The sequence below is a fragment of the Lates calcarifer genome, linkage group LG8, assembly GCF_001640805.2.
Source record: "Lates calcarifer isolate ASB-BC8 linkage group LG8, TLL_Latcal_v3, whole genome shotgun sequence".
Taxonomy (NCBI): Eukaryota; Metazoa; Chordata; class Actinopteri; family Centropomidae; genus Lates; species Lates calcarifer.
In genome coordinates, this window is record NC_066840.1 from 5,174,708 (window position 1) to 5,188,820 (window position 14,113).

Consider the following 14,113-nt stretch of genomic DNA (forward strand, 5'->3'; position numbering starts at 1 on the left):
CCTGGGGCCGTGTGGGTGTTCAAGACTCTAATCAGGGGCTTTTTATCTTTAAATGATTAATTCAGTAGGGTAATAATTTGCTGTCTCACACTCTAATCCTGCACTTCCTGAAATAATGTGAAAGGGGCTCTTTAAGGAATCTGTAACAGATCCCTGAAATATAAAGAAAAGTTTTCTTTTAATGCCCATTCATTCATTCATTCATTCATTCATTCATTCATTCACAGCCATTCATTTGTAGTTGATGCACTGAGAGAAAGATGTGCTTTTTTTTTTTTTTTTCCTTTTTTCTACCCGATGGAGTGAGGCCTGTATGTGTCAGGTCAAGTTTGTAAAGAAGGATGTTATTTGTACCAGATTATACAGCTACATAAAACTCCAGTGATACAGTTTTCTGAACTTTGCCTGTTAGCTGAGTGAAAGAAAAAACAAATGCTGTGTTTGCTTGATCATCATATGCACACTCTAATAACATTCACCCATGTTTGTATGACAGCACCAGTACTTTCACCCACTATTGCCCAGTTCTAGGCTGTTGGGAAAGAGCTTTCACTTTCCCGTTAGCATGAACAATCCAGTTGATGTAAAAAAATAAAAATACTGTACCCACTGAAAGGGAGCCTAAAGGGATACTCCAGAAAATTAATAATGTACTTTCATTAAGCTGGGGGACTTACAAGAGACTGATTAAAGAAAGAATGGTCAAAACTGAAGCAGCAGATATAGCCTGTTTTTTTTCTTTATTGTGTAGAGAAAATCCAAAAGACACTGCATCATACAATTCCCATAATGCAACTCAGTAGTGTCTTTTGTTAGATCATCCCTGCCTGGTAAATTCTTACATCTTCCAAGCTCCACATGCCAAGTTTGTGACTCAGTCTTTCTGATAAAGCGTCTCAAGCCCGACCCAAAATAACCCTGATGACATCAGCTGGGTTACTTTCTCACTCTTTAAAAAGGTAATTCAGAGCCACACAGCACATCATACAACTGTTTCACAGACTGACTTGTACCTTACATGACATGTAACTCAACCTGTAAAGTCACTGATGTAAATCCAAATGATCTTTGCAACCTGTCTCAAGTCAGACACGCAGAAAGCTCAGGTGTCCTGCTGCACTCCCAGCACCTTCTAAGGCAGGAGGTTTACCTCCCTGGAGGTGACACAAATATGACGTCTTTTATTCCATCACCTACTGGCTTTTTAAACAAAATGTAATTTGGCCTGTGACCAACCATGAATGTGAGACAGTGGCCTCTGGTTTCTCACTGCTTTCTGTGATGGTTTTGGTGATAAGTGACAATGACAACAATGATGTTGACATTAACCTGTGTTTATTCATGTATACTGTGTACATTGTGTTGATTATTGTTTTTCTTCATTATTGTATTCTTTTTGCAATTAACCATTACTGACTGATGTCTATAAGCGAAATTGCCCCCTAGGAACAGTGATTTTTATAAAAGTCACCAGAATTATCACAGATTTATGAATTACAGCTAAACACCTACTCTGTGTGTAAGTAGTTTAAGATGCAGTGAAAAACATGTACTAAGTGAAATCTCTTTATTTTATTTTATTAAAACCAGTGATTGTCATATATTGGGTCCGTGGTATTATATTGCCTGTTTTGGTCAGCTAGACTATGTTGCTCAGACATTTTTAAAGAACATCAAGGCTATTTCAGATTGGACATGTCACTGAGCCATCTGTCTTTTATCTAAGACTGAGACATGCATATTGTGGTGCATATTGTCGGCTTGCTGCAGTTTGCCACCCACACAAGCAACTGACAACAGGTGGTAAATCACAGATTCAATCTTTCTCACATTCAAACTGCATTTATGAAAAAAAAAAACAACTAAATTAAGAGCTCTTCAATCAAACATCAGAAATGATTCAGTGAAATATGATGGTGACAGGCAAACAACACAGATTACAGCCTGGCAGGAGAGCTGCAGGATGTAGCTGCTGCAGGACTGCAAAAATATTTTGCAGGTGCAGATGGGTGTGAGGCAGCAGAGGCAGGTGTACCTTGCAGACCTCCACCTACACTGTCAGGTAATGATAAAACACCATATGCTGGCAACAAAACCTCTGACAACGGCAAACAACATTACACAGCCTGAGAAACAGTGATTTATATCTATCCAAAACATACTATAGAGAGGACAGACTGTAAGAAACACTCAAACTTGACAAACAACTTGTGGTGCAGCTGTACTCTACATATGTGTGTGTGTGTGTGTGTGTGTGTGTGTGTGTGTGTGTTGAGACAGAGCAGACCCCTGTTTGAACACTCGCGAGTATGAACTTATTGAACCCATCTGCTCACGGTGAAAAATGTGCCAGGCTTGCAGCATCCCGCGGACGTCATGGCAACCTGTAGGGAGGCAGCAGAGGCGGTGCTGACTCCGAGTGTGTGTGCATGAGTGTGTAAGAGCTGTCTGATATTTTGTTGTAGTCTGTACCAGCGGCTGGAGCAGGACGATCAGAGGGGGAGAGCAGTGCAGCAGCAGCGGCAGAGCAGCGGCGGCGGCGGCGGGCGGGAGGCTGGTGTAGGATGTTGCGTCTGAGCTGCCGATTAGACTGATCAGAGCCAGAGCTACGATGCAGTGACAGTCTACAGGAAGACACACGCGCGCATACACACACACACACACACACACACACACACACAAACACTGAGCGAGGGAGTGGAGGGTAGGGAGAGCAGCACACGAATGCGCACGAGAAATGATCCGCTCCTAGACTATGGCACCGTCGGGCTCGCGTAGTATCAAGCGGGGCTGTCAGAGAGTTTTGTACTGGATTCCGGTCCTCTTCATCGCCCTCATAGTGGCTTGGTCATACTACGCCTATGTTTTGCAGCTTTGCATAGGTAAGAAAATCAGCTGTCTGGGTACTATGAGGAGGCTGTGTGTGTATGTCTGAGTGTGAGGGGGGAAAGCCTCTGACTGGTGTGTGTGTGTGTGTGTGTGTGTGTGTTTGTTTTTGTTGTTTTGTGGGGTGGGGGAGATATTTCTGTTTCAGCAGTTTGTGGTCCAGGCTGATTCTTTTTTTATTTATATATTTATTTATGCAGAAGACAGGCTTGTTGTTTACGCAGTGTGTGGACAGTCTCAGTCACATGACAATAACAGTTAAACAAGGGGGTGTCAGTATATTATTATGGGGAAGCGGCAGTGATGTATTTTTGCATGAAAAACTCCAAGTAAATATTTTCAAATCATAACATAGACAGAAGAATGATAGAATGAATGAATGATTATAGAATGATTTGACACCCTGCTTTTATTGTGAAGGAGCTTTGGTTTCATTCTTGTGACATTATCACAGGATGTACAGAATGGGATTAGACCATGTGTCTCAGATTCATTATCTGACTCCACCACTACCACTCTATCAGCACTATCTGAGAGACTTACTGTAATAGCTTCAGGCTCATGTAGTCGCTGAGCTTCATTATCTGAATTCATGTCCACCACCACAACACCACCAGCATTATCTTTTGGCAAGAAGTCTGACCGTAATGGCTTTTGAGTCAGGCCTTCACACTCCCTCTGGCTGCTGAGCATTGGATGGTGCGGTCACAGACAGCGAGCGTCCTCAGTGAACGGTGAACACAGAGTTGACCTGGATAGTGAGTAATGGTTTCTAGGATGTCTCAGAGGAGTCTCAGCAGCCTACTCCTCTGCTCCATTTGGCAGCTTGTCAGACCACGAGGAAAGAAGATCTCCTCTGTCAAAAAGGGGGATGAAATGGAGACGGTTTAATGAGACCAAACAGAAGAAAACACAGGAAGGGGAGGGTCTGATGTTCTGGCTGTTTGTTCTGAAATCTGATCTTCTCTAAATTTAGCCAGACATGTAATCCAGCTTCAGCTGAAAGTATACACCTTTACGTTTGTCTTTACACCTGATCAGTGAGTGTTAAGTGTGCTGTCATAGTGCCATGTCAATGGGTTTGCCGGCAGGGGCTGGGACAGAGGGGAAGCCAGGGGTGGCATGGGCCCCACCTGAAATCTAATTGGTCCCATTTAATGCAGAACACAAAGAGGCACAAAACCATGACAAATAGATGCTAAACAACCACAAAACAACAACTATGAGACAATCAGTGACTACAAAGAGGCACAAAATGGTCATAATTAGATGCAAAATGACCACAAAGATGCAAAACAACACATAGATGAAAAATTACCAAAAAGAAAAAAAAAACAAACAAAAAACAAAGAAACAGAAAACGACCACAAAGAGGCCATAAGGAGATGAGAAACAACCACAAATAGACCCCAAATTACCACAAATTAAATACAAACTAAATGGGAGTCTGTGGAAGCCTACATGTCTGTGTCCAGGGACCCACAGTCACATAATACATTCATGGCTGTAGGATATTTGCAGATGCAAATAGCACCCACTTATTGATATCATTTCATATGAGAATATTTGAAGTTTTTTTTGGCATTCAGTTATTCCACTGAATAAACAGTGTGACTATCTATAATGCAGAGTTTGTTATTGCCAAAATCCAGAACTTTAAATGTGAGTCTAAACACATTTTTCTTTAAAACTGTACCTCAGTCACCACAGAGGACAGAACAGCATCTGTCCCAGGATGAACCCCTTCTAGAATTACAGGACTCCATGCACCATCCATGAGATATTGAGACATCTTTGATTATTTCAGGGTGACAGAAAAGCAATATCACTGTTTGATCAGGTCAGGATCTTTTTTTTTTGAACCATCCTGTTTTGCATCCTGCAGAACGAGAACAAAATTGTGATAAACCCAGAGTCACATGGGATGGACAGATGAAAACAACAGCAGCAGGGCAGGACGGTGGTTGCTCAAGGCCAGTGTGTGCTCTGCAGACAGACACAGAGACAGTTGTGTGAAAGTATCGTCAGCTGATACCTCTCGTTCAGCAGCTCAGTTAATCCCATTGTCTGGCTTACATAACTCACCCCAAGCAATCTGTGGTTGACCCACTTTAAAAAAAAAACAAAAAAAAAAACACCGAACATCAGCCTTTGAACAGCTGGTCCTCTTTCAACCAAGACTGTTAAAAATGTGAGATCAGGTAATGTTTGGCTTCTTGGGGTCAGTGTGTGATTGAACATGTACCTTGTATCAAGAATGCAACAAGAAAAAGGGAAAGCTGATGTGTGGCAGTGACCATAATGCTCTCATAGACTCATTAATATATATCCTTGCACATGCACATGCACATGCACATTCACACAGATTTATGCTTCACTATCAGACTCTGGGGTTTTTATCCTGGCAAGGTGGCATGCACACGATTTTTGGCTGCATGCCTTGATTCAGCTCCTTGGCTCACCTTTCCTCAGTTCCTGCTGCGTGAATATATGTGTATATGTGTGTGTGTGTATGTGTTTGTGTGCTGCTCTACAGCATAATTGCTGAAGATGGATGATTCTGTATGCTCAGCTAATCATTGCTTAAATATCAGAACCAATATAAAACAGTGTCAGCTAATCTTCCAACAGGTCTCCACTTGTCTCTTTTTTATGTTTGAGTCCAGATGTTTATGTGTGTTTTATTGCACAGGTTTTGGGGTGCTCATCAAGTGTGTGGGTGCTGATGATCAGCAGCTTGGTACTCTCTGTGGGAGCAGTTGCAGCTGTCAGCATTCACACACACACACTTGTGCCTCTATCTTTGTGAGGACACTAATCAACATAATACATTCCCCCAAATCATACCCCAACCCTAACCTAAATCTAATTCTAACATGAACCCTAAACTAATAAGAATTGTGAGGATGTGTCCTCACTACATAGGTGAGGACACATCTGGTCCTCATAAAAATAGAAGTACAGGCACGCACACACACACATACAAACTGTGCAGGATATCCCTCTTGTTTTCGATGCCTTTTGTCAATGCATGCTTATCTATACAAGAGGAACAATGAGTCAAACTGTTTGACTGGGAGCATGCTGTGTATTGATTTTGTGAATGGTGTGGTATTGGACACTGGGATTAAGGGTCTACAGTGTCAGCATTTTTCAGCTTTACTAATTTGAATTCAGACAGACTGTCAAACGTGTATCACATGTCAAAAAATACACCACCACGTGGAGGTACTCTCTGTGTGAGGGATTTAAAAGAAAAATAAAACCTACATTTTCCCCATTGGCCTGTACATTTGGGAATACCCTACGATGCCCCACGGCATGTTTCACCTTCTTTGATTCAACACTGACCGTGTCTTTTCATTTTCCATTTTTCAGAGTCCATCAAAGATACAGGACAGAAGGGTAAGTGTTTTATAATGCTGTTTAACATCCAGAGGAATCATGTAAACTTTAAACATCTCCAGCTGTTCATTATCTGTCACATGCTGAGCAGAGTTCTGGGTCAGAGGAGGTTCAGCAGTCTTCAGTCTGTGCAGAGGCAGCTCCCATCAAAATACAGCAATCAGCCTGTGTCAGCTGGAAGTGTGTCATCAGATTTTTTTCATTACCTCAGTTATATATTTTAAGGAAGACTTTTATTCGGTGCATTTTTTTTTTTGAGTATGCAAAGAGCAGAGATTATTTGAAAGCGACCAAAAGACCAATTTTTACATTTTTTTAATTTTTTTTTTTTTACAAACATTCATTGTGATGAATCCTACTGACTATGCCTCTAGCAGCACGATCAAATCACACCCATATTATTAATGTTCAATGAAGCTGCAAACTGTGAATGAATGGTTGAATGCACACCTCTGTTAACAGAAGTGATGATGATGACTTGTTTATGTCTCTTTGTGTTTTCAGTCGTGTACTTGCTGGTGTACCATGCCGTTTTCATCATGTTTGTGTGGGCATACTGGCAAACCATCTTCACCAAGCCCATGAACCCCCTGAAGGAGGTGAGTGCGTCTGATTACGAGGCGACCTTACAGTCGGACTGGGATGATGAGGCATGGAGGCAAGTGCAGATGTAGGTTACAGCCTCCCCGTGTGATTGAACGCTGCATTTAGACTAATAATACTTTCCAGAGGAAGTGCCTGGAGCTGCACTCTAATGGCTCTGATCCTGACCACAGCACTCTGGCTCTGCAGGGCGAACACAAGCATGCATACATCTTGGAGAGAGGACACTCAGAGAAAAGCCACCTTTGCATTTTAAATTTCCACTGAGGCGAAGCGCACATGCAGGCCATAATCACTTCATATGAAAGCTTTCCTTTATGAGATGTGATCACTGGATCACTTGAGGTTTGAGATTGTAATAAAATGTCAAATTTCATGGGTGCTGTATTGTTAGTTATCATCAGAGTTATTTGTTTCCACTGTTCAATCATAAATCGCCTGAGTGGCTGAAAGTAATATCACAGCTCTGTGTTGCTTTGCCCCCATTTGCCTGCTGGGGCAGAAACAGCCGAAACAAATGGAAGAAACACAGATACCCTTCACTGCCTGCTGTGCTGCAGCTTCACAACAGACATCCCTGCATCACTGATACTCACATAGCTTGTAGCTCATCTGACAAAATATTTGACTGTTTTGACAAATGTGCAGATATGATTCATTAGAAATAAACAGCGCTGCTCACATACAGAGTTACTGATAAATCACAGGTGTTGTTTGTCTTTCTCTCTGTGTTCTGCCCTACATAGTTTCACCTGTCCTACTCTGACAAGGAGCTGCTGGAGCGTGAAGATCGGGGAGAGTCTCAGCAGGAGATCCTAAGGAGGATAGCCAAGGATCTGCCCATCTACACCCGCACCAACTCTGGAGGTACAGTACAGCACACACACACACACACACACACACACACACACACACACACACACACACACACACACTGCTGCTGATGCTGAACAACAGGAGCAGTCTAGACTGACGTGCAGCTCTCAGAGCTCATTTCACCCCCGTCACCTTGTTAGTCTGTGGTCAGGCGTTAGGAGAGGCCCGCTGCTGACGGCTAGTGTGACTGAATTGGCTGTGTCTCCTCAGCAATCCGTTTCTGTGACCGCTGCCAGCTGCTGAAGCCTGATCGATGTCACCATTGTTCAGTCTGTGATAAGTATGGCTCTCTGCTCATGCACCTATAGAGAAAGGACCGCACAATATATTGCATTCTGGCAGGCAGAGTAAGATTCAATTACACTGACGTCTGACCCTGCTGTGTTACAGATGCATCCTGAAGATGGATCACCACTGCCCCTGGTATGTAGTGACACTCTTTTATTAAACAGGCAATAGGATTTAAAACAAAGATCAGTGACACTGCACCAGTGTACCACAGTGTACTCACATGGTGTGTTATTGTATCATTTCCTTTTTATTTAAGCCATCACAGAATTCAGGTTTCATGGAAAAAAATGTTATTTTCTTTAGTTTCACACTGCCCATTCAAGGGGCTTGTAAACAGGCATCACATGGATGCACAAATAGCTTGTTTACTGGACAGAATTTAACCTCTCATTCTGCCAGATGACAAATTTTGGCAGCAGAGGGAGACAAAACAAATCTGATTTCAGTCCGTGTAATTTTTGCTAAACATAATTGGTTTCTCTGCTCCCTTTGCCATATTGTACCATGTTTGTTTTTCAAACCAAGAGGAGCCAAGAAGAAAAATGACTTAACAAGAGAACCACTCATAAATCAATAAGTTCCAGGATTTGCTGTCTGTAACATGTCTTTAGCTCTGCTATACATCACATCAAGAGGTAATGTAAAATATTAGAACCTGATTGGCTGAAAATATTGGGTAATCTAATGTAAACGAAGCAAACCTGTTGATTGAAGGTTCTCTGGTTAAGTTTTGAAGCCATAAAATCTCAGTAGGATCAGTGCTGGATACCAAAAAGTCAATGACTATGACTATAATAAAAGCATTCTCGTGAACTGGAATCGGGCAAATTTAGATGTGGAAGAATAAAATAAAAGCTACTAATAAAAGCTGAAGGGAGCTCTGATTAAAATGCGTGTACTAGATACAGTGACATTTGATTCTGTAACAACTCGGGCACCAACCCATCCCATCCTTTCATCCCTTCTGCAGGGTGAACAACTGTGTGGGATTCTCCAACTACAAGTTTTTCATGCTGTTCTTGGCATATTCGCTACTCTACTGCCTTTTTATAACTGCTACAGATCTTCAGTACTTCATTAAATTTTGGACGGTAAGTATAACTTTGTCTGCTACAATATGAACATTTCATTGTATTTCTTTTGGGAAACTGTTTTTAGCACATAATCTCTTGAATTAAATCTTAATGGACATCTGTGTTACATTTGTGGCATGTGATTTTTTTCCTCAAGGCTGGAGGTAGAGCACATTTCCGTCTGAAAGAATACCTGGTATGAACCAGCCAACTGTAGTTAGTGGCGCCGAAATAGAAAGCCCTCTCTAGAATAGTTGAGTAGAAATCTCTCAGATCCTACTCAGTACCCAGATTTCACCCGCTTCAGTTGATTTGAGTGTCCACTCTTGTGCTTGTGTGGTTGTGTTGATGTGTTTTTTTCCCCTCAGAACGGCCTCCCAGACACTCAGGCGAAGTTCCACATCCTGTTCCTCTTCTTCTCGGCCTCCATGTTCTCAGTCAGCCTCGCCTCTCTCTTCACCTATCACTGCTGGCTCGTCTGCAAGAACAGATCCACTCTCGGTAGGTGGTGTACTTCATACCTGTGTGTGTGTGTGTATTTTTGTATCCTGTCAGTAGCCACAGTATTGAAACAGCCTCAGGTGGACGGCAGCTCTCTCTCTCTCTTTTTTTGTGTATCCTGAGTATCTGCTTCCAGTCAGCCTATTGTTTACACAGTGTCGTCTTTGCGCTAATGATGACGGATGTGTCATTGCATTTTTCCCGCCGTCAGTCACCATCCTCATCAGCACAGTGATTTGATGAACCTCCCCGGGCCGTTATCAGACAGAGGAGTTTCTCATTATGTGCGCACACTGGAATACTTTGTCTCTGTGTGTTGAGGAGAGTAGATTATCCAGAGGAATATGTTACAGTGTAATGCAAAGACACACAGCTCAGAGCAGTAAGCAGCTTAGTAACAGACACTGCAAGGAAGAGACGTCACACCTGGTGCAACAGTGTGAGAACAAAGACACTTTCATTCAGTGTTGTTCCATTGATGCAGCCATTCAGGTTCATGTGTTGATCTGTTATCTGAATGAGCTGCTGCAGTCTAAGCAATAAGGAACGGTGTGTTTATTCTTCACATCAGACTGATTCTTCTTCTCTTCTGTGTCTTCTCAGAGGCTGTACGTGCACCGGTGTTTCGTCACGGCACAGATAAGAACGGTTTCAGTCTGGGCTTCAGTAAGAACTTCCGCCAGGTCTTTGGTGATGAGGTGAAATACTGGCCTATTCCTGTTTTCTCCAGGTAAGGTCATTTGTTAACAGTTTTCAAAGGAAAACAATCAAATAAAAGATTATTAGATTAAACATAACCAGGATAAGATTTAAGGTGGGCGCAAAGAAAAATCCCAGTACAGCAAGTCTCTGTTTTAAGAAATTATTAATAACTTTTTCAGGGAGGTTATTTTACAGTTTACGAGCCTCAGTGGCATGTAATTTTAAGTCTAGACTGAAGGAGAGTCAGGTCAAAGACTTTAGGCTTTGCTTTGAGAGTCACAGATCTGCAGTGTGGCTAAGATGTCCAGCTGTGCTAAAAATGAGATCAGAACATTAAATCAAAATTGTAACCTGTTGAGATGCTAAGATTTGGATTAGATGGTGTCTTAGATTGGCAGAGTTGTCACTGTACAACCTGATGTCAGACATGTTCTTTCATGTCTCTACCACCAGCTCTAACAAAGGCAAAAACTGATGCACAGGCAGATTTTAAAGGATTTGGCAGCTATGTTCAGGAACAGTTTAAATTGTTGCAGATTATCTATCACACCACATACTACACACCAGACATCTACTACATTTATATTACGTCAGTTTGCTCAGTCCTGCACACTGATCAACTATGTAATCTTAATATGTTGACATGTACAGTTTATGAGTTATTGTGAGTTATATAATACACACATGTCTATGGAGGCTTATTCATTCATCTACTCAACATAAGGTTGTACAGTTATACACTATACTGTATTAAACCCTAATACTAAGGTGTTTTTAAGTCTCCATTCACTCCTATTGCACTGAGAACTAGAACTCTTATGAGGACAATGTGTTTTTATATTAATTAAAAGAATCATCCAAACTTCATGCCAATCAGCATCAATGTTCACGGTAATCATATGCATTTTCTTCAGACGGTGCCTCTCAAGTTTAAATAAAGCAGTTCAGTCATGTTTCAACATAATCTAACTCAGGGTGTCACAGAAGTCTTGAATGGAAGAAGCTTCTTCACCGTGGGGATTAGTGAGCGCTGCCACTTACACTAAAACAAAATGGTTCAAAAGAAGGAAAAGTCCTCAAGGAGACAAGAGAGCATTAGCTCCAGTAAACAACAACATCAAAACTGTGAATTAATGCAGAGGCTCCAGTTTTGCAAAATTAGTCATTCATGCTGACAGAATGAATAATATTATGAATACACAGCTTTTTGGCACTGTTATAAAAACAAAAGATAGTTCTGAGGCAAGTAGTTACTATGTATTTCTTTATTCTGTAGGTAAATTAAATCACTGTCATACTCAAACAAAGCAAAGCTACTTTTCCCTAGAAATAGTGACATTAAAGCGAGGCTGTGTAACTTTTGTCAAATTTAATTGCCACTTGTGGCCACAGTCGTCACTGTTCAGCACGTTACACAGGCGCTTTAACAAAAATTACAGGTTTCATTAGCCCCAATTTCGACATACATATAATTAGATTTATAACATGTAATTCTACTGATGTTTATAATCTCACCTGAACGGAAATTTATTACCAGCTACTTATTCAAACACCAAGCTGTAACTCCTCCTTTTCTTTCTGTTGGTTCTCCAGTTTAGGTGACGGGTGCTCGTTCCCGACCTGTCTGGTGAATCTTGACCCTGAGCAGCCGTCCTCACCCACTGGCTCCAACCCTGCAAACAAGGGGTGAGTAAAAAAAAATTAAGGACACACACATCCATTAAAAATGTTAACTCAAGCACTGCATAGAAAACAAGAGTCTGCACAAGTCCCAAGTCAGCCCCTAGTGGTTTATTAACCTGCAGGTTTAATGATGCAGGAAAATCACCTTGCAGCAGTTTTGGCCCTGCAGTTTTAAATTAATCATTCAGATCATAGGATTACAGGATTTAGGACTATTTTATTTAAAGAAGCAGGAGGCCCAGAATTCCTGGCTACATCCGGGCTCATGGGTATTTCATGTGTTTGCAGTGCAGCAGAGGGCCGCCAGTTCCCCTCTAAGCCGCTGAGAGAGAGTCAGAGTCGACTGCTCACCAGTACCCCTTCCTGGACAGAAAGTGACAGTGCAACAGACAAAGACAAGAAAGGTAAGATGATTGGTTTTCAGCTACTTGATTACATAACCTCCAGAAAACACATTATTAAGATTTAAAACAGATTTTTTTTCTACTTAAATGGTGGATTTAATGCCACCTGTGTGTTTGTTTAGGTGCCAGCAACCCAGGGATGACCATAGAAAATGAGGCATAACCAGAGTTAATGTCGACACCTTTTATCCAGAAAAGTAAGTTTACCATCACAGGGAAATCCTTCTCATATCAAGCTTTAAAATGAACATCAGTAATATACAACTATGCATTTCGTCCTGCAGGTCTCTGCTGCCCCCACCTCAGTGTTCATGCCTATCAGAACGTGACGTGCTGGTGACATCATCAATATTTGTTGTTTTCCATATTTGACCCCCTCCTCTGAGAGGTTTACATGACTGACATCACACACAAACCAGAGAAAAACAAGTGATTATCAGAGTCACTGTTACTTTTATCAGCAACACTCGCTGCTGCTATCTGAAAGTATTTGGGCTTCAGAAACAAGTGGATTGAAATGAAAATGGCATTCCAACAGTCACATTTCTTCTGTTTCTATATGAATAAGCACAGAGCAGCAGTGGAGGAGGAGATGTTTTGCACCTTGTATACTGGTAAATCAATCTGAGTTGCTTTTGTATCTTACAGTTCATGACTCTCAGAATTAGCTCCAAGAGGTTTGTTTGTTTTCTGTTATTTTCATAGCTTAGCACATTAGTAAGTACTGTTATAAGTTTGCCAAACATTTGCACATTGAGTATAAATTAGTAGTGGTGTTAATGTGATGTAAATGACATTCCTTTAGTCTTTATTTTACTTTTTAGGTGAAGCTTTTTTGTGTGTGTATGTGGGGGGGGGGCAGGTTTTCTACCCGCCTTGTTGAGTGTATTGGTGTTGTGGAAGTTCAAATGATGCATGCTCTCATCTCAGGATGTCAACACAAACACACCTTGTTGTAGTGAACTGTACCACAAGATGTTCTCCCCTTTTGCTTGAAAACAAAACGAAAAAAAAAGTGTAGTCATTAGTAATTATGTTTTTTTGAATAAGGGCTCTTCTGACTTGTATAGCATGAGTGAGGATGTTGCTGTCACATTGAAAACACCTGGAAGCTGTACAGCGTGCATCCCCCCTCCCCCTGCCAAATATCTACACACTGCTTTCTGGTAGCCTACAGTACACGTCAAACTGCCGGCCAAAAAGCTTCCTGACTGTTTGTCTCCAGAGGGCCCGGCAGCCACTGGCCGCCAGCAAAAACAAGCCTCTGTGTGATGCTGCTGCAGATCTGTTCAATGTCAGAAAGCAGATACTGTTGAGCTGTTGAGTGTTTTTCTAACTCACAACATGATGTTGTGGATGTACTGCAGAGCAAAGAAAAAAAAGGAAAAAGAATATCTACTCCAGCCGCCTTGTACAGTCTATTTTCACCTTCTGAGGAGTCTGTCTGTTCTTGTCTGGGGCTGGAAATGATTAAAAAGATAACTGAAAATTAGTTTAAAGAATGTATGCTTGTTTAAAAAAAAAAAAAAAAAGCTTCATGGTGACAAGTCAGTGTCAATTTATATTTTTCTATTGTTGTCTGTATGACTCAAGAGACAATATGGATGTGTGAGGCAATGTACTGTACAGTTGTGATGCCTTAGAAGAAATAAAATGGGCTCATCCTCTGTCTTCTCATTCAGTTCTTTT

At 41.5% G+C, this 14,113-nt stretch overlaps 1 protein-coding gene across 1 annotated transcript; it reads left to right on the plus strand.

The window, feature by feature from the left end:
* The first annotated feature begins 2,445 nt into the window (after positions 1–2,445).
* zdhhc2 (zinc finger DHHC-type palmitoyltransferase 2) lies at positions 2,446–14,091 on the plus strand. The gene is made up of 13 exons (XM_018675392.2): positions 2,446–2,882; positions 6,265–6,291; positions 6,796–6,890; positions 7,641–7,761; positions 7,981–8,050; positions 8,161–8,193; positions 9,032–9,152; positions 9,503–9,635; positions 10,239–10,365; positions 11,931–12,023; positions 12,309–12,424; positions 12,547–12,621; positions 12,709–14,091. The coding sequence occupies exons 1-12, from the start codon at positions 2,756–2,758 to the stop codon at positions 12,585–12,587; spliced, it is 1,104 nt and encodes a 367-aa protein (XP_018530908.1). The 5' UTR covers positions 2,446–2,755; the 3' UTR covers positions 12,588–12,621; positions 12,709–14,091.
* Positions 14,092–14,113: the final 22 nt, after the last annotated feature.